This window comes from Microtus oregoni, unplaced genomic scaffold, assembly GCF_018167655.1.
Source record: "Microtus oregoni isolate MIOR12 unplaced genomic scaffold, Mior012 000007F_ref0000211, whole genome shotgun sequence".
Lineage (NCBI taxonomy): Eukaryota > Metazoa > Chordata > Mammalia > Rodentia > Cricetidae > Microtus > Microtus oregoni.
Genome location: NW_024543066.1, coordinates 33,624,069 through 33,646,373, shown reverse-complemented (window position 1 = coordinate 33,646,373; position 22,305 = coordinate 33,624,069). Strand labels below are relative to the sequence as shown.

Below are 22,305 nucleotides of genomic sequence, written 5' to 3'. Positions count from 1 at the left end.
AGGTTGGCACCACATGGCGTCCTGGGACCTTGTGTTGGCTGCTAATACTTGGCACACCCCTGCAAAGTATGCTATCACTGCCTATTATGGCAGAATCAGGACTGTGATCCAGACACACTTTACTTTGAAGTCATTGATCTTTTGTAAATTTTGTTTGAAAATGAGGTTCAAAATACTTCCATGGGTGGAGACTACTCCTTACCTAGTGCCATAAATAAGAGTTACAGGAACAGAAGCAATCAAGCCTGGTCAGTTCCAACCAGTCTGGGCTCACACAACACAGCACCATTTTGACATCTGTGTTTTCTAGTGGACAGCATCAACTCAGATAAATGGATGGATAGTGAAACAGTTGATGTATGTTACCTGATCATATTATCCCTTGCCTATATCTTTAATGGCTTCCCATTATGCCTGGATAAAAATATATGAAATTTGACCCCTTTGCTTACAACCTTGCCAGCTTCCTCTCTTCTATCTTCCTTGGCTACCTTTACTCTAGCCAGTGCTATCCTTTAGAAAGACCTCAAACAGACATCTTTCCTTTAGGCCACATGCCTAAGTAGATACCCTACTGCGTCATCCTTAACCTCACTTCATAAATTCCTCACTATTTTTTGTAGTGCAGCTTAAAGTATACTCAGAAAAGCAATCTCTGATGTCCCACCATGCCTTTCAGTAGGCCGAGTCATGCCTCATATGCTTCAAGGGCACACTTTTTGTTAACGTGCTAAACGTATAATAACAGTGTTTCTAAAGGCTTTTCTCAGCTCAAAGTTGGAGCTTTATAACTCAAATAACATATCTTTCACTGGCATCTGTGCAAGATATGAAAGACAAGCTTCTCAAAACAGGTCTCTTACGGTATGACATATTCTAGATGTAGACAGAAATCTCAGGCCTGTTTCTGCATTGTCTATGGGGCCTAAGAAGTAATCTTTCCACATAGGCCTCCTAATACATACCGGGGTCTTGGTAACACGTGCGCTTTCTGGCAGCCCTCAACTTTTGCTTAGAGTGTTAGTGAATATTACCTTTCCCTTGGTGGCTCACTTCTAGACCTTGATGTCTGCTTCTGGTCAGGTCCCACGGCTTGCTGTGAGGGCTCTGCCCCTTTACTCCTGTCCACTTGTGCACCAGGGGAGGCAGTGTCCTGAGACGAGGCAGCTGCCGTACTCAAAGGTGTCTGAGACCTTGATCGCTCTTGGAGTCGCGCTTTCTTTTCTCTCGGCACCTCAGATCCAGCACCTGTAGCTGTGTCACTCAGAGTCCCGTCCTGACTGGGCTGCTGAGGGCCACTTCCAAAGAACCATGCTCCAGATTTGGTTAAGATCTCTTGCTGCTTTCGACATAAATTGCATACCCACATAACCTATTTGAAGGAGAGAAAGAGCAATATTAAAAAAAAGTTTCCCACATATTTACAAATACTTTATTAAAATTCATATTAAGAATGTCTTCATCTATCTATATATCCTTGAACATTCCTCATAATTTTTTATACAATACACAGTCAAGTATATCAATGCCAGGGCTTGAAGAGTGCCTCTGAGCAATTAGGGCAGAATTTTCTTCTCATTTTAGTTTAATGATTCTGTTTCATTTCACCATATAATTGATTCTAATGTTTCATTAAAATATCTGTTAGCATAAGTGCTCTAGGTGAGGCAGATAATTGATCAGAAATTATTGGAAAGAGCTCTAACATCAATACTTCCATGCACTGACCTCAGTATCTCAAAGGATTTTATAGATATCTCTCTTCTGAAATAAATCTATTATTAAAATCATTCATGAAAGCTATTTAATATGGAAAATAGTTCCGAACAAAACAAAATGAAAATATGTGTATTTCCATCGGTTTCTCAACAATGTGTTAACCTCAAGTTCACCTTATGGTATACATGGTATTCGTGCACATATTTACTACGGCAACACATCTGAGACTGGGTTTATTAATATGTGACAACAGTGTTTCTTCAAGAACACTGAGTAACATACATGTTGATTGAAGGGACTCTGGCCCGTCCAAGCAGGGCAGCATGGCTCCAGCAGGCCTGGACCTTCCCATATTCCCTCTGCCTGTTTAAAACAGTTAAATCACACTACTAAAGCTAGATACCAAGATCTGTTTCCTTATTTGGCCACTTCCTCCTCTGGGGCTGACTACCAAGGTTGAGCTATCTAAGTATTAAAGTCCAGCACTCAAAACCCCCCTTCAGCTCACCTAATTAACATTCCCAGTTAAAAAATTACACACCTCATTCTAACGCAGAGTTTCTCTTTTTACCTTTATAAACCGCCATTTGCCTATGGGAAATGTCTTCTCTTTCCTCCTTATCTTTTGTCCCCCTCTGGGACAAATACCTTTTCCCTTGTTCCCTTTGCTTCTTCCTCATTTTCTATCTCCTGTCTTTGTCTCTTATTCCCCTCCCTCTGTCTCTGTGGAGCAAATAAATCTCCTTTGTGCTGAGAACCTGCTCTTGGGATCTTGAGCTGATACCAGCCTTTTATCTTGATAAATGATAAATAATCACTTAAGATAAACATTTAATTTGCTACTCTAAATGACATTTAAAATTAATACAGTCACAAGGACCAATCCTAACAAAAATAATGAAGAATGTGAGCAATGACTAGCACTGAGGACAAAGACAGATGATGGCGTTTCTAGGAACCATCATTCTGAATACATAAAAAAAAAAAACTGGATGAACAACTTTCTGCATAAGCATGGACCAAAATAGTTAGGACACCTTGCAGCCTCAATTTAAAAAGTAAGCCAGGTGGCTGTGAGTGGCACCCTGTATCCTCATCTCTTCAAACTTCACAAATAAAGATGCTCAAGCCTGATTCTATGAATATATCGAGCATAACAAAATAAGGGATACACCCTGGAACCAGAACTCCCATGACAACTTCTGCCTCCCGCTACCTAGCTCGCAGAATGGGAGAGTGAGGTACTCATTTACGGCCATTTGAGCTGACAAGACAGCAATAAGACCGGAAATCGTGATTCACGAAGACTGATAGGAACCTTTCTCATTTTACAGCATCTAAGTAAATACTAGGTAAGAGAATCTTAAACTTGCAAACAGCAGTTCCTCAGCAGTCATTAAGAGAGGGCCATTTTCTACAAAAATAAAACCATGTTTAGAGAGAAATACACACTTCACTCAAAATCATTTTTTGACAATTATTGCAGAGCTTACAAAATGGCCTTCAGTTAAATAATATTGCACAAAAGGAAAGAAAGTAGCAATGCCGACAGAAAGGATGGTTTTCACTGGATAATTTCTGGGAATGCCATTACAGTTTTCTTTGTGTTGTTTGATTTTAAGCATTAAAAACTAGTCACTAAAAAGCAATTGACAAATTTGGGGAGAATTCAGATTTTGAATATATGCTGAACAATGTAATATCTATTTAAATTAAGTTTTATATCCCATTTAAGTTAACTTAGTTTCTAATGATAAATATGTCATAATTGCTGGGCAAGTAATATCCATACTTTAGATGATACCCCAGACCCAGGAAGACAAATATAGTATGTAGTCACTTATAAGTGGGTATTAGCTCTTAGCTAATTGATAATGAATCTATACAATCTGTAGACCCAGAGAGGTTAACTAAAGAGGAAGGTTCTGGGGTGGGAGGGGTGCTTGAATCCCCCTGGGAAGGGAAAATCGAATAAACACCGTTGGTGGACGGTGGGGTGGGTAGGGAATTGAGTGGGAAGGATCAGGCATGTGTGAAAGAGAGGGTTTGGAGAGACAGCTGGAATTGTGGAGCATTGTGGGTATGTGTGGAAACCGATGGCAGTGGGAACATCCTGGAATCACGAGGGTGACCTTAGTGAGGACTCCTAGTAAAGGAAGGTATGGAGTTTGGACTTGCCATCTTTTATAGCCAGGGAAGGCTCCAGTGATGGCATTCCGTTGGGTTGTTTGCCCAGAGGGTACCACAGAGATCCCTAAACAGCCCAGGCTGATGCTAGGACACAGTCATTCTTTGAAAATTGAAAGCAGGCCCCTTTGCAGAGAACAACATCTACCTCAGCTTGTTGAAAGTAGAGAGTTCTAACTGGTGCCAGTTAGGAGCCTACACCTCTGCCTTCTACTCTCTATGGCACGAGAAGGTACTCCATAGGATATGAAAAGAAAATCCTGGACAATATCCCAGCCACAAAACTATTCACCTACAATCTGTCCTGCTTGCCAAATGTGTTGGGGCAATGATGACACAAGACTTGTGGGAGTGGCCAACCAATGTTTCTTTTAACTTGAGGCTCTCACCAAGAGAGGGAGCACAATTCTTATGCTGCCTGGGATGGGAGATTAGAAAGTCCAGAGTCCTAGTGTAGGGGGAAAAAAAGGTAAACATGACTCATGACTGAAAGAAAAAAAGAAAAAGAAAGAAATCAATTAAATGATTCCTGGACTCATAGATCAGTGCCTTATTTGGTCATCATCAGAGAGGCATCTTCCTGCATCAGATGAGAGCAGGTGCAGAGGTACACAGCCAGAGAAAGAGTCTAATGTGGAGGTCGCCATCATCTCCATAGAGTACCTCCCTTCAGATATCAGGAAACCACGCAGAAGAGAAAAATGAGAGACTATGGGAGTCAGAGGGGTGGGAGGACAGCAGGAGAACTCGGACCACTGAATTAACTAAGCAGAGAACACGTAGACTCAGAGAGACGGAAGTGACAAGTATGGGGCTTGTATGGGTCTGGACCAGGTCCTCTGGCTGTAAGATTGGTGTTTGTGTGGTATTCCTAACAGTAGGAGTGGGTTTGCCTTTGACTCTCTCGCATGCTCATGGAATTCTTTTCCTCCTGTTGGGTTGCCTTGACAGGCCTTAATACGAGGGCTTTTGCTTGGTCTTACTGTATTTGTGCTGTTTAGATATCATCTCTTGGAGGGAGGCCTGCTCTTTCTTGAAGAGAAAACGGAGGGAGAGTGGTTCCAGGGAAGCAGGGAAGTCAGAATGGTGGGAGTTGAAAGGGGTGGATGAAAGCAAAACTATGGTCAGGATGTTTGTCTGGGAGAAAAATCTATTTTCATAAAAGAATATTTTGTTTAAATTTTAGTGTCTGTGATGTTTGTCAATTTATAACACTTAGAGAAAATATTCCTTTTTCAAAATTCCTCCAATGTCTTATTTCCTTCTCTGTCATAATAAGTCAAAACCTTTGTTTCAGAATTTCCTATGTGGGATGAGATTATTCAGTCATGTGAAACAATATTAACTATAAAAATATACTAATATAATTATTTTAGTAAAAATAGTAATGCTCAATCTCTACTTTTGGTTCTATAAATTATTCATAAATAATGAAATATGTGCTAATATAAAAAAAAATTAATGGTATGCATGTGTTAGATACATAGAAGTTATGAAATTAAAGCAGAAACATTTATTTTATATCAAATATGAGACCCATCTACAAAGTGATCAAGGTAGCAAGACACAACATACCATGTACATGTAAGATATTCCATTTTGATTTTTAATTATTAATTAAATTTGTCTGGAGTTATAAATACTCAAAACTGGTGTGCAGATAACTCTGCACCAGATTTCTTATGAGACTTAATTATAAAAAACAAACCTTACACATACAGAGAGAAAGAGCGAGAGGGGAGAGACAAGTGCACACTCCTTTTAGAGATGGTACCATGCAGGATAATATCCTGGTTTAGTGTCCTGAGATTTTATCCAAGCAAATCTAAAATAAAGAATGCCTCTGTTGTAGCTAACTTAACAATTCTCAGATCTTTAGCGATCAATTACAAACTGGAATGAAAGATTTTTGTGTTGTAACATGGCTTCTGAAACTCCATGATATGCATCAAAAACATGGAGGAAAAACAGAAATTATATACTGATATTTGGTTCTAAAATTTTGTTTCACACCTAATCACGAGGGCAAAAAATAGATCAGATTAAAATTAATATAACATTTACCTAAACAACAGAAATCCCAGCACTTCTTACAGTACAGACAAGGAATCTCATAGCTCACACTACATGCTCAGTAGAAATAAGAACATGTTCAGATGTAGGAAGTTCTTTATGCTTGCTATTCCATGATGTGTTTACAGACTGTGTGCACTATGGCTAGGGAAGGAATGCCCTGTACGGGACACCAGTTTTCAAACAAAGAAAGAATTCCACTTCAGTCCAGCTAATGAAACAATTTTATCTGAGGTTACTTACTGGAAGTGGGTGAGGGCTTACTTACAGGAACATGTACAATGTATGGGCAACTACAAGACTGAAGAAAATGTCTTCCTCTCCCAGTAACTCTTAACTACCAAGGAATTCATGCAGATAGGCAAGAGTTTTGTAAACACACCCTTATTGTCCAAAATATGTCTATCAACCAATGGGGTACAGGGAGGACCTGTAATCCACTCTCTTTTCCATGACCAGGGGCACAACCTCATGCAGATCTCCTGTTCAAATCTGGAAATCAAAGCTGTTGACACCTCAAAAAGACAAAGGCTACCTCACCCCCCAACGACTGCATGCTACAGTATACTTACAGATATCCACAATGAATCTGAACATATATTAATGGTACTGTTTTCCTTATGAAATCGATTTTAATTTTTGATTTTGATCAAAAATACATTTGTAGTCTTTTAAAAACTAATATGTATCTTTACAAATAACTTTTATGATTTACTTTAGTATAGTACATGGAAATATCACTCCAATATTTTGAAAATATGAACAACGGGCAGTGGTGGCACATGTCTTTAATTCCAGCACTCAGAAAGCAGAAGAAGACGAATTCCTGTGAGTTCGAGGCCAGTCTGGTCTACAAGAGCTAGTTCCAGAACAGGCCACACAGAGAAACCCAGCCTCAAAAACAAATATATATATATATATATATATATATATATATATATATATATATATACCAAAGTTGCTAAATTTTCTTATATTGCTGAACTCTTCAAATTCTCCTTCTTCTTGTGAATCAGACAAGTATAAATTGGGGACAAATTATAAAGTCAACACTTCAGTATGTTGAAAACTAAATGAGATAGTAGGAAATATTGTGTGATGACATATCAATACACGGAAAATATTTTTTTTAAAAATCTGCTGCTATTTTATTGTCCTATTTTCATAGGTTTATGTTCTCCCTTTGGAAATGTTTACACAATAATATGGGTGAATTAATAATTAAAATATGATTTAGAATATTTCATTTTAATGAAAAGAACACTTCGAGTTTCACTTACTCACTGAGAATGTTTTCATTTAATTTTGCATGCAATTTAAAATACCTGCAGTTCTAGTGTAATTTTATATATTATTTTTATTAATAATGTAGCATAAGTATATTCATGCAATTCTACATGATTCCATAATATTTGACATTATTAAATAGAAATAAGGCACAGCATTTGACTTACCCTTAAACTGCTTATATTTTCCTACATGAAGCAGAATTCTGCAGTGAAACTCTATCGATCAAATCCTTTTTTATACGTAAGACTATTTGTAAGAGCACAATGGAAGATAGCAATTACTTGGTGAAACCCAACACATGTTAAATATTCTCTCGCTCCAAACACTACATAGTAAAGGTTTTATTTTTAAAATTTTTCAAATTTACTTCCCAAAAGTGGTTTGGAGAATTTCTGGCTTTAGAATTTCAGCACTTTAGTAATGCTCACTTCCTAGAATCCTGGAAATGTTCCTTGTTTAAAATAACACCGTGAGATTTCATCTAAATAATAGTAAATAAGGCTACAGAACCATGAGTTCCACAAGAAAAAGGTGGTAACAAATGTTTAGGAGTTGCTCAGTGTATGGAAAAAAAGGTAGTAGGATAAAGGGCTTTTATAAAGAATAGAGCTTGGGGCTGGAGAGATGGCTCAGGAGTTAAGAGTATTGACTGCTCTTCCAAAGGATGCAGTTTTCCCCAGCATCACAGGGCAACCCACAACATCTTAACTCCAGGATCCAAAACTCTCTTCTGGCCTCCAATGTCACTATGTACACATAGTGTACAAACATAAAAAAAGCAAAATACTTGCAAACATAAAATGAAAATATTTCTTTAAAAGAGGGAGTCAATTTTAAAACACAAAGATCTCTAGATTTGAAATGGCAACTTTTAGGACCAAGGTGAGAAGTAAATTCAAAGTAGAATAATATTCAATCTGTTATTCTCTGAGACTAGAATTCTTCTCATATAGCCACCTTTAGTGTCATTCACCACATGCATGTAGATGGCTATTCTGTATTTTCTAATGGATCGATCAGCATTGATTTTGATGTTTGGGAAGAACTGTACTGTTATTTTTTCTAAGATGCTTACTGTCTCCACATGACTGATAACTAATTGTTACAGTTATTAATTGTTATGCAGTATAATTCTTTGTCATGTCAAGCAGGTAGGATACAGACACAATTAATTTGTTCCATAGAAGTACAAACATGTAAATTCACCTACCAATTTGATCATGCTATTTATATTACATTAATGATTCAAAGTCTGTATGATATTCACTTGGTTTTAAATAGACCATCTATTGCTATATAGTGTCTGAAAATGTTTTAAATGTGTTTCTGCTCATGGCTCTGTAAACATCTAAAATTTACATTATCTAGAATCTATGTAGATCATAAAACTTGAGAGGCAATACTGTCATTATGAATGAGAGCGACTGAAGCAGGCCCAGAGGTAGACTCCAGGACCTGATTACCTTAGGCCAACCTCTTCACTAAACTCCTGAGGACAGACTGTGAGGCTCTATGTTTCAACTTCCTCGTTTAACACAAGGAATGGTGAGAAGGCACAGTGGGCAAAGGAGCTCACTGCCAAGCCTGATGGCCTGGGTTACACCCAAGACCCACAAGGCAGAAAAGACTTCAGCAATTTGTCCTATCATCTTTACAACTACACCATTGCCAGGTGCCCACCGCAATACACAAAAGTAAGTAAATAAATAAATGTAACCTGCATCTTAAATCTCTCTGAGATATGAGAGAAAACATACAACAGACATAGTAAATACTGATGTTTATGTTACTTAACATATGTATCAGCCACAGACATATCTTCATGATTTTTGTGATATGAAATGCTCCATGCACTACTAATTTGTAATTCTGACAAATGATTTTGGGTCTCAGCTAAATGCTAGGCATTACTCTAGGCACCGGAAACAAAGCACTGAACATGGGGTTGTGGGGAGCCTTCCCAGGAACTTATGTCAAATTAAAAGATGACAGAAAGAACCAAACATAATTTCTAAAGTGGTCAACAGAAACATATGGGGCACAAGTGGCTAGAGAAAGGACAAAAGTCACTCCATTGAAGCGGGGGCTTGAGTCTGAAACTGATTGGAGAAAGCTGATCAGTAAGATTAAGCTATGCATGTAATGGGAAAGGCAGCTCAGGCTACAAACAGAGCCAGGGAACTGACCCGGGTAAGATTTTCTATGGGGGGGAGGGGGAGAGGGCGGGAAGAGCTGAGACAGGTTAACGTGACAGGCCAGGTGGCACAGAGCTGTTTCAAACTGAATCAGTCTCTGTGCAACAGACCTTTGCTTTGATGAAGCAAGTAATGAGGAGCCATTGTAAGACTCGGAGCAGAGCAGAGGTCTGATAATCCTCGGGGTTTAACAGGATTTCTCTGGGTGCTGCAGTGAAGATCAAATGGAAGGAATCAAACGTCAGGGTTCTGTAAACTGGATTTGACGCTGCTATTTTTTGGCTTGTCTTTGCCCGATATGTCCCAGCCTTTTGAGTTATCTTTTCCAGTCTCGTTTTCACAGACAGCACAAAGTTGAACTATTTACCAGACAGAGTTTGTACTTTCTCAGCATTTAAACTTAGACCAACGCTTATCTCCTGTTTTGTCTACAATACAAGGTACCCACCCACTCATCGACACTAATGGAATCTGCTGCTCACTGACGTCACCCCTCTGCCCAATGAGAGCTTCTCCCCATCACTTCCCCATGTCTTCAAGTTGGCTACATGGCTATGCTCCTCTTGATGAATAGCCAAGGTCTATACAAAACCATCAAAACTTTTTCCAGTGGGAAATTGCTTTTCAAACTATTGTCCTTCTCGGCCCTTTAAAGATAACGTTCAGAGTATCCTAAATTCATACCTTCTCTACTTTCTCATGCCTCATTTGTTTTTCACATTCTGAAAGCCTATGGCCATCCTCATGATGACATTTCTTTTTTTTTCTTTTTCTAACACTGATAATCCATTTTGGAAAATTTTAGCCACCTTCCTCCGTTACTGAACTCTTCTTCAGTGTCTGAATGCTTTGACCAGTTTTCTTTGCTGCTTTCTAAAACGCAAAGACAATGTCTTCTTCAGGCCATGCCCTTATATGCCTCTTCACTCATCCTTGACTAAAATCTTTATTATTCACTCATATTAAATGAGGTTGCACAGGGAATTTCATTATTGTTCACTTAATTTTATATCCTAATAGGCTCCATGAGAAATATAAACAGTCTCCATTTTCACCATGATCCCTTTGAAAGCAATGTACATTAGGGGATTTATACAATGAATAAATATTTGATTAATAAATAATATCCATGCCTACTATGTAAACATGACATCTGCATTATAGAGCATATACAATAGAAATTTAATAAGGTAAAGTATAATTAAGCTTTTAATTATATTTGCTATTCAAACAGATTACCTTTCAATATAAACCAATGTCTTAAAATCATTGCCTCCAGCTTAGTCACCATTTAAAATACTCAAGCACATTCGCTGTCATTTGTAACATGTGACCATTTAAATGACAGAAACCTCCAGACTCCAAATGTACAAAAGAGATATGATTATACTTTCTACAAAATGAATTACCTGTCCCATCAACACAATAACCCAACTCATTAATATGAGACTTATCCTAGCTTACTTTGTCTTTAACTGTTCATCAAGTTTTCTTAATTTTGACTCCTAAAAATCATGACTCTCCCATATAACTACAGCCTCATGTTTCTTCTGACAAAGTAAAAACAATCATCTTTCTCCACCAAGATTTCTAAAGCCAGTGTCTTAACTGAGTTTTCTGGCTTTCGTTGTTTATTAAATAAATCCTGAATACCTTTTCCAGATATAACTTTAAAATTATCTCCCTGTCTCCTATGGTGGTACTGGGCATTGAACTGGGCTTCATGTATGTTCCGCAGTCCTGCTCAAGCCTCAGCTTCTAAACTTGCTTCCTTCCACCTAGATTTAAAACCCTTTGACACATAGTAGTTCTTGCCAACTCTACCAACCTAATATGTTTCCTACATGAACACATACAACATACCACACATATGTGTATTTTGGTGTTCTGAATAAGTATCATGCCAGGTTTATAATATTTGTCAACCTATAGTACTCTTACTTTCAGGTTATTTCCAAAATGATTATATACAATTTATAATTATTTCATTATTTATATCTGAAAAAATAGTTCATATGTACATTGACGATATAAAACTTCCATACGGTGACAGGCTGCCCGCAAACTTTCTTCATTATCTTTGTTCCCCCAGACCTAATCCTCCAAGCTCATCACTAGCACTGCAACAGAACATCAGCTGGAGCCTTTCTTCCCTCCTGTTTACATCTAGTTTGGATCTCACAGACCTCCCCCTCCTAATCTCTCTCTCCTACTTGTTGCTTTTGACCCAAACCCTCAACTCTGGCAGACACCCCCTGCAAACCCAAGGGCTGCTCCTCCCAGGGCAACAAGCAGGTTGAAGGGAAAGTCAAACCTCTCCTGATGCTTCTAAGACCCAATCCCCCCAGTCTCATCCTGGTCACTGTAGCAGAAAAACCTGCTGTGGCCTCCATTTCCTCTTACCCCATCCCCAGTGGATCACAAAAACCTTCTTCCCCAACCTATCTTGGCCCAACTCATCCCAGTATCCCAGCGTCCATCATCAGCAGGCATCCCCTGAAAATATACCAGCTGAGTAGGCCAGGAAAAAAAAAAGCAACACACACCCATGACAGGCTGCAAAAACTCAGAGAGGAGACAGAAACCAAAGAACAAAAACACACCCAACAAAGACAAATCCAGAATCCACTACCTAGGACTTAGGTCATCCCAAACCTATGCCTACACACCAGCATAAAAACACAATAACAGTCAAGACAATATGTTTCCACTAGAACCCAGCTATCCTATCACAGCAGGCCGTGAATATTCCAAGACAGCTGAAGCACAAGATAAAGACCTGAAAATAGCCTTTATGAATATGATAGATTCTCTTAAAGAGGAAATGAATAAATCTCTTAAGGAAATCCAGGAAGACACAAACAATCAATGTAAGGAAATGAATAAAACTTTTCAATACCTGAAATTGGAAATAAAATCAGTAAAGAAAAAGCAAACTGAGGGAATTTTGGAAACAATTACAATTACAAATACCAATGGCATAAGTTACTCCCTTACAAAAAAGTTCAGAGTAAATGACTGAAAGGGGTAAAAAAGATGACAATGGAAACTGACAATAAATTACAAATCAAGATAGCCAAAGATAAAATTCAATGAAACTAGAATTATCTCTTTGCAGAGATTACTAAAACTGATGAATTCTTTCTTGTATGATCAAGGGAAAAAAGAAACAAAACTATCAGAAAGGTGACAATGTCGCAAAACTAAAATTCATTAAAATTATAAAACAAAAAATTGTATTAACTTTTACCAACAAAATGAAGAGCATACAAGAAACAGAAATTGAAAAAAAAATTAAAGTCTCTGGTACTGACACAAAAGGAAGTAAAGAAACTTAATGGCCCCAATGATTCAGAAGTTAAGCCCATATTTAAAGGCTTACCATATAATGAAAATTCCAGAACCAGATTATTTTTCACAGGAAATCTTCATAAAAATTGTCTAAGAAGTAAATGGAGGTGTTGGTACATGATTCTTTTGAGTTACACCAAAAAAGAAAAATTTTTTCCTACTTCTGAACTTTTATTTTGTCAACTTAATTCCGGGACTAAAATCATGATATGAGGAAACTTGTATAAAATTAAATTAAGAGACCATACCATATCCAACCAGGCTCTTTCAAAGTAACCAAACTGATCCAGCTACAGAAATCATTATTCGCCAAAAACAGAGTGGGATTGATCATTGCAGATGATATTATACATTAAAATATTTATGGGATTCAGACACATAAAATATTTAAGAAACATGCATGAAAACTATTTGACAAAATCTAACACCTTTTAGTGATAAAAAAAAGCTTCACAAAATAGAAATAGCAACACATTTCAATCGTGTCCTAACTATGATGTAAGGTGTTTCCAATAACTGCTTCTAACAAGACAGTTAATAACGAAAGGCTCAGAGCCTGATACCCAAGACATAAATAACCAACAGCTGCACTAGTTTAGCAGATACAGTAATAGAGAAACTGCGGGGTCTGGTCGATGGGTCACCCTTCAGTGAAGGCTACACACCCAAGAGTACATGGGGAGCACAAACTGCACTTTATGAATTTTTAATATTTTAATTAAAAGACAATACAAAGTTGAGTGGGTAGGGAACTGGGGATTACCTAGGGGAAGACAGGGGAAGTAGAGTATATGAACAAAATACATTGTACAAATTCTTGGTGTACTAAGAAAAAAGGAAGAAAAAAGATAATGAAGTTTAATTTTTTGAAGACTATAAACATGGGAAGAAAACATTAAGGAGTTTCTGTCTTATACAAAAGAAATTTGAAAGAATTTATGAAACACTACTGCAACTAATAAATGATTTTACTTATAAACAAGATTCTAATTTAATATAAAAATCAATTTTATTTCCATTCACTAACAAAGCACTTGAAGGACTGATTTGTTATATAATTTATTTAAAGAAGTTAGAAATGCTTAAAGAATTTAGGAAAATATTTACAGAAATTCAGTATAATTACAAACTATTGCTTTAAAAAGCATATAAAGATGGCTATGGAGGGGCTGTGTTGTTCTAATAGCCCAATTCGAACCCACACTATGATTGCATTGGAGGGAGAGGTTTAGTAACTTAGTTTGAATGCAGTTATAGGGAATAAGCTCTAATAAAGTAGAATTAATGTCAGGGCTTTTCTTCTCTCTCTCTCTCTCTCTCTCTCTCTCTCTCTCTCTCTCTCTCTCCCTGTCTCTCTCATATACATTTACATCCACATGTACATGTATAACTCCCTGACTCATCTTCAAGCAGAGACTAAGAGGGCCCTGTGGGAATAGTGGGAAGTTGGTCTGCTATGAATCAGGAAGAGCTCCTTCACTGCTGGAACGGAGAAATAGTCTTTCCAATCTTAAAAACTATAAATAGAGATATACAAACATGTGCTGCATAAGTTTCACAGATTGTGGTATTTTTCCACTACAAGCATATAAATATAAACACCAAGTACAGGCATACACACCATCATAAATGTATTGTTCAGATGCAAGGCTCATTCAACAGAAAGGAAATCAAGCTTGGTACTAGAGACTGAGCCACATGCCTAGAACAAGCAAGGCCATGAATCTTAGAGGAGAGTCTGCTACCACCACTTTACTAAAGCAGCATCATTTCTAACTACTTTCTAAATACTTATCCATATGCCAACCGATAAAATAGCTCTCAATCCTCATCAAAGACGTTAGTCTTCTCAGCAGGCAGAGATCCTAACAGAAAACAGTAACTGATCACAGTACTGAAAACAACTAACCATGCCCAATGCCTGTGGGTGTGTATGTATGTATGTATATACATATATATATATATATATGTACATATATACAGTGTGACTCCTATACCTAATGCTTAGGGATCATAGAATAAAATGGGCCATGAAGATTGTAAGAGCCAGTGGACTATGAATTCTTGTGTAAGATGAGAAATGATAAGGAGACTATGCCTGTGATACTTCAATCATATAGCTATCTAAACAAGACCTGAAAAGTGACAATACCAATAGACATGCTACATGCGAGTCATCTCACAGGACCTGATACAATGGAGAAAGGCAGAATTAGTTTTTTTTTCCAGTGACGAGCTCACTAATTGGCTAGCTAACACCAAGCAGTCACTCCTGAAATCATGTACATGCAAGCAACATTAACTGAATTCAATAGGCTGCAGTTTTATATTCACAAACACACATAAACAGACATGGTTATGCATGTGTGTGCTTTGTGTGCTTTGTGTGTGTGTGTGTGTGTAGTAATAACCATAGAAAACAAGGATGAAATAATTATAATTATGGAAATCATAAATGTGAGGAGTTGGGGAATGGAGGTTGGAGAGAAGGTTTCAGCAAAAGTTTGAGGGAAGACAGAGAAAGGAAGAGATGATGCAATTGTAGTTTAACTAAAATTTAAAAAATTAAATAAGTCAACAAAAATAGGATTCCCAAGGCCAGAAAAAAGTAGGTATTTCTTTGTCTATAGTCCTTGATAGTTATGACAATAACTTCATCCTATGCTCCGTCGTGTGGGTATCTTCATTACCTTATGTTCCTGTGGGCAGGTAAACTCACTTCTTACCTCTTATTCCTCTAGACCAGCAGTTCTCAATCTTCAGGATGCAATTCGTTTGGAGGAATCAAAGGACTGTTTCAAAGGAATTGCATATCAGATATGCTATGTATCAGATATTTACAGAATAATTCAAAACTAGAAAAAATACAATTAAGAAGTAGCAAGGAAAATAATTTTATGGTTAAGGGTCACCACAACATGAGGAACTTTATAAAACAGTCACAACATTAGGAAGGTTGAGAGCCACTGCTCTAGAACTAGGTGTATTTCTGCCTTTCTCCCAGTTAAGCCTTGACTGGATCCCAGGAATCTGCACCTTTCTATACTGCTATTGTCTCTGATGAGTGACATAAGCGTAAGAGCATCATATTACCAACAAATTTCATGAAAAATATAATACAACATATATAAATCACTATGCATGAAGAGGTAGAGACAGACAGCGCAAAAACATGGAGAGAGACAGAAGAGAGGGAGAGAGAGCAGAGGAGAAAAAGTATAGAAAGGGAGGGAAGCAGGGAGGGAGGGAGAGACAGCATGCACAAAATGCCTAGAAGATCTTGTGGTTGCCTCGTACAACACATTTCAATATGTGCTCCCATAGATCAGTATGTTAGGCAGCAAGTCAGAAAGTTTTGCTAGAAGGAAATTCTAGAACCAAAAATTTAATGAACTGAAATAATCAAGAAGGCAGGACACTGGCTTACTTTAAAATTACACAAGTTGAGAATAGGCTAAGTGAACTCAATTTTGGAAAAAGTATGAAAAGATAAAGTCAAAGTGAAAAACAGAGATAATCCTAAGAAATAGTAAATGATGGAAAAGTTTAAGGTGTGTTACTGGCATTCTTGAAGATTATAGCAGAATGTGAAACAGAGCAGTATCGATGTATAGTTTTTCAAATGTTTGCGAAGAACTGAATAGGCGGTGTCAGCATGAGCTCATAGGCTCCTCCCCTAATATTACTCTATTATGATGGTATTTGAAGTTGGGGGACCTGGAGAGGCAAATAGGCATAGACAAGGCCATGTTGATGAAGCTCTTACAGAGCAATTAGACAGAATCCAGGTAGAATTTCTCTCACACTGCTCTCACCCACCATCTGACCCCTTCCATCCTGAAAAGCCAACACTACATTGTCTCTCACACTGACACTGGACTTTGTCATTAGATTCATCTAGTCTACAATGCTCTATTACTACAGCCTAAACCAAGACAGCAATAAAAGGAACTACGATATAAATTTAAGAATTGTCAAAAACTCTGAAATTGAGAAACAAACAAAACAAAACAACAAAACAAACAAAAAAAACCACCTTGGTGCTTTCTAACAAAGCAATAAGACCGAGGACAAACTTGAAAATAGCCAGAATAAAAAGTTCCCGTTTTCCAAAGATATATAGGGATGAGGATAACAGACAACTCAACAAAAGCCAACTGAGAAGCAAGTTGAGCTATACTTGGGTGAATAGACATCAAATGAAATTCCATGGAAGTAAAAAAAAATATCCTTTAAAAACAAAGTTATTTTTGATTCAACCAAAGAGTGAATGACATAAGAAGAGTGAATGACATAGGAAAGAAAATACTAAAGGACATTTTTAGAAGAAAGAAAAAGACCAAATAGATACAGACATAAAAGAATCTTTTACTTAGTGATTCTCCTTACAGTAAGAATAGGTAAGTCTAAATGAATATTAATGACAAATAGAAATAAAGTATTTATCATAAAGAATAAATCATAGTGCAATAAAAGGTTAGAGACTATAAATTAATGCACCATAGAGTTCTTATATCTTCCAGGAAGTAGTAAATATATTCATACATTAAACATTGATCATATAAGAATTTATGAATAACAAAAGAATTGCAAAAGAATGTATTATTGACGTACTAATGGAGACACAGGATGATAAATATAATTATTTCAAATGAAAGTAATAAAGATGCCCAAAACATAAACTACAATTATAAATTTAAACACAAATAGTGCCAATTACACAAAATGCAAGCAAGTGAAACGTTCAATTTTTTAAATATCATACTGGAGTTTTAAAAATTAATTTGTACCTGATATGGAAAATGAATATGTGTATATTGATGTGGGTATCATATTGCTATTTTATTAAATGCATGTATCACATACATTTAAAACTTGATAAAACATTCCCATCTTTTCATTTATCATTTCTTCATGGTCCAACAAAGTTGCTTTCTTGTAACTTTTTGAATTTACAATAACTGTCTTCTTTACTTAAGTTCCAGTAAAAGAATACACCAGAATTTGCTCTTGTCTAACTATGATTTGATACCCACTAACCAACCCTTCTCCAGGCTTCCTCTTTCTGGCTCTATGCAGTCTTTAGTTGACATTAACTCATTCTCAATTTCTGAGATGAGAATTTTAAGATTACACATATTATGAGATGATACCATATTTATTGTTCTGTGTCTGGCTAACATCACTTAATATAGTAACTTCCAGCTCCAACCAAGTTCTTAGAAATGATAAGATGTCACTGTTTTATAGAGGAACAATGACTCATTGCTTCCAGCAGTTCATCCAGGATGGACACTAAGGTTATTCTCATTCCAGCACACTTGGAAGCTTCAATAAACACTGCAGTGCAGATATCTTCAAAAATATATATTCCCATTACCAGGATGCCCAGGAGTTATACTATTTGCATTGCTGCTTGTAATCTAAAAGAATCCCCCTTCTCTAGGTCCTCCTCACCACATTCTAATATTTATATTTTCTGAAAAAAATATTTGGACTAAGGTGAGATAATAATCTCATTGTAGTTTTGTTGTTTTTCCATAAAATTGCTTCCCATTGGTAGTTCATCATTTGAGTAAAGTTAAATAAGCGTATTGGTGTAGTCATGACTTTTCTCTTTGCTATGACAAAATACACACCACAAGCAGAAAGGGTTTATTGTGGCTGACCTTTCCAGAGTTCAGTTCCTTCTGGTATAGTCTTCATGCAGGCAGAGGCTTGTCATCACTGGGTGCCCGGAGTAAGAAAGCAGAGAATGATGACTGGATACTCAGATAGCTTTCTCTTCTTTATTCATCCTGGGACCCTACCCACGTTTAGGATTGATCTATCTATATCAATTAAACAAATCTAGAAACTTCCTCTTAGACATCCCCTAATCAACATACCGCACATGTGCCTGTGCACACGAGTGCGCGCGCGCACACACACACACACACACACACTATCAAGTTAACCGTCATTCTTGACAACCTTTAAATCCAGCTACCTGAGACTTAGAGTTGTGTTTTTTGATTTTTCCGTTAAGCTTTTGGCATTCCTTATGTGTTATGATATTACCTCTCATTGACTACTCTGTCCCATTCTGTGGTTTATTTCTTCATTTTTTTTTTTTTTTTGCTTATTTTGCTTGGCCGAATACTTATGGTCTAATGTAATCCCATTTGTCTGTTTTTGCTTCTATAATCTGTGTTTTTAATGTCATATGCAAAACAACATTTTCTGTATCAATGTCAAGGAAATTACCACTATTTTCCTGTGGGAAATCTGAGTCTTGCAGCTTATTCTTTTATTATTTAAAGTCCAATTTTATATGTGAGATAAGACCCCAGGTTTATTTTTTTGCATTGTGGATAATCTTGTTTTTCTAACAGTATTTACTTGAGACAGCAATTTCCTCATCACACACTGTTGGCATTTTGGCTGTTAAGTCAGTAGATTTGTTTTTTCTCATTATTATTATTGTTGTTGTTTTTGTTAAGTATCAGTTACCTTTTCTTAGTATATTTAGGCTCAGCGTTTCAGAATTTCCATCCATAGCTATCTGACTAACTGCAATGAGTCTGGTAAGAGCCTGAGGTAACATGATGGAAGGGTATAGTGGAGAAAGTTGTCAATACAACAGTAGGAATGAAGCAAGTCAAGAATCAGAGAAACAAAGCGGTAGAAACATATCTTGTAAAGGCTTATAGTAAGGCAGCTAGACATATCTTAAGCCTCTAAAATCCAATCACCCCTGAATATCGATGCGTTAGATTCTCTGGAAGACTTGAGAATTACCCTGAACATCTTTAACTTGTCAGTATTGGCCACAAGCCAACTTTCTGAGGAATTGACACAAATTTTTGTTCTCCAAATCACACTGATTTCCCTCAATTTAATGGGGTCTTTCTCTTCAACTTTTCATATCAGTTATTAGTCCATGTCTGTCATTATATTCATCTCTTGCTTCCTGAGCCCCATTTCTGTTGCTATATCTACTACCAATAAATCCTAAAAGCACATCTGTTTTCACCATATAACTGTTGCTGATGACTTATCTTCCCATTGGTTTTATAGATTCACAATCAATGCTTCCACATGTGGGGCAGCAAATAGGACTAAATACAGAAAAAGACAGCCAGACTTTATGCAAAGAGGGAGAGACCCTGGAACACACAGCTCTCAGTGGGATGTCTCTATCAGCTCTCTCCTCTCAGAGCTCAGGAAACTCCACAGAAAAGAAGGTGGAAAGACTCTAAGAACCAGAGGGGATGGAGGACACCAGGAGAACAAGGCTCTCTATATCAACCGAGACAGGATCATATAAACTCAGAGGCTAAAGTAGCAAACATAGGACTGACATGGGTCTGCATACATCCTCTGCATATAGATTATAGCTTTCAGTATTAGTATTGTATGGGACTCTTGAATATGTGGATGAGTGGGTCTCTGATTCTAGTAACTTCTTTGGGGACATTTTCCTTTTGTTGATTTACCTTAGTCAGCTTTAATGTGATGGTTTTATTTTTTATTATTTTTCTTTTGGAAAAAACTTTAAAATATATAATAACACCACTTCCACCTTGCTCTTTGTTCCTTCTAATCTCTATCAATTCCCTCCTACAGTTAAATTGATAGCCTATTTTTCTTTGATTAATGTATATGTATATTCACGGGTAAATAAATACAATGTGTAAATCATTTCATGCTTGACAATTTTGTGTTGAGTAAACAATTAAGAGTTAATCCCTGGGAGAAGTTAATTTATGAAAATAATATGTTGTGTGTTTTCTGCAAATTTAAAAATGTATTCAAGTTTGAGAATATAGTTCTTTCAAATGTCACTGTGAGGAAGCAAAAGATCCATACTGAACCTGTAGAAATCAATATGTATTCAAGTTCTGTATAAAACTTAAAGAAAAAAGTCAGTCCGTTCAATTCCTTCTTTGATTCTATGTAAATTGATTTTGGATGATCTTAAATGTTCCAAGGTTTTGTCCCAAGCGGTAAGTTTTATTTGTCACAAACTAGAGAAGATATATGCTTTACTTCCTAATTTGCAATGCAATACTAGAATCTCTATTAAGTGATCAGATAATATCACACACACAAAGCATACATAAAAGTGCGTAATATAGTAGAGAAACTTGCCCACAATATTCAAAAAGTATGTAGTATAATATATGTGGTTGGTGATGAAGTTCAAAATAGAGACAAAGATTCCTTAAGGATGGAAGAGAAACAGTTTTCTGAGAGGAAGCATGTAAGAGTGGATTATAATCATCTTAACCTTTCATTATGGTCTCAGACAAACTGCCCAAATTCTCTATGGACCAGTTCCCTTGCACGTTAACACTAGTGAAGGTCTAGGAATAATGTCTGATACGTTGTAAACATTATATAGATGAAGGTTAAGAGAATGGTCTATGAGGTTTAAAAATGAACACTTTCCATCCAATCCAGGCTACTTCTCTTTAAGTAAATTTCACGTTTTATAGGCAGTAGCATATTATTATGCCATGTCAAGGAGAAGAAAGAAAAAGGAAATGAGAGGAAGAGAAAGAAGTTATGAAATGAAAGGAATGGGGTGGAGGGAAGAGAAGTAAAAAATTAAAGACAATACCCCCCATGATACCATGGCAAGCATTAGCATTTAATACAATAATTAACTGGAAATAAGAAGTGTAGTTGAAATGAGGACTGTTTTTCATGCTTATAAATCATTTTCTGTGTACTAACTTAAGGAGGTTGTGATAGAAGAGATCACAGAAAGGCTCTCAAGACACCTTCACAAACTCTCCCCTCTATATCATCTCTAGACTTCTATCCTCATACAACTGAATTTTTTCCATTAAAGCAGTAAGAGTACCTCTCCAGCTTAAAGTTAGAGATACTCTCACAAATGCTGAACAAATTATTTCAGATACGTCCATGACTGACTCTAGGTTCATTAGACATAATACAACTCAAATTCAGGCTGTCATTATTAGTTTAAAGATTTAAAAGCAGAAAAAGGAGTCTGATGGCCATGATCCCTTTAACTTAGAGTTAATGTCCTTAACAAGATGGAATATGGATGGAAGAGTAAGAAGTAGAGCAGGAGGGAGAAGGAAGAGAAGGAAAGCCCTAGATTCTAATGCTAATACCAGCAAAGTAAGTTAAATTAACTTTGAAAAGGTCAGGCTTGCGATATGAGAAATGCAAATAACATCAAGCAAAGAAAAGCAACAGGTAGTTAATATCTCAAAAAATATTTCTAACATCCATTACTGAAAAACTGGGTTGTGACATTAGATCATCCTTCAGGTTAATGTTCATGGTTATGTTAGCCTCAAATATTTCCACATGATAAAATATGCAGATTGTGAATTGACTCCATGGGTAGAGTGCTTGATGTGCAAGCATGAATTTCTGTGCTTGGAAGTTGTGGAAAAGCCAGGAATAGTAGCATGTAACTTTACCCCAGTTCTGGCCACAGAAAGACAGGTGGATCTATGGAGCTCACTGG

The 22,305-nt window shown here is 36.8% G+C and overlaps 1 protein-coding gene across 23 annotated transcripts in view; it reads right to left on the bottom strand.

Annotated features, from left to right (window-relative positions):
• Nucleotides 1-22,305, bottom strand: part of Rims1 (regulating synaptic membrane exocytosis 1) — a 468,858-nt gene that overhangs the window by 214,204 nt on the left and 232,349 nt on the right. For all 23 annotated transcript variants that reach the window (XM_041655608.1, XM_041655624.1, XM_041655649.1 and 20 more), the window contains one exon: nucleotides 1,035-1,372. In XM_041655608.1, the coding sequence (XP_041511542.1) occupies nucleotides 1,035-1,372 (338 nt within the window). The remainder of the gene's footprint in view (nucleotides 1-1,034; nucleotides 1,373-22,305) is intronic.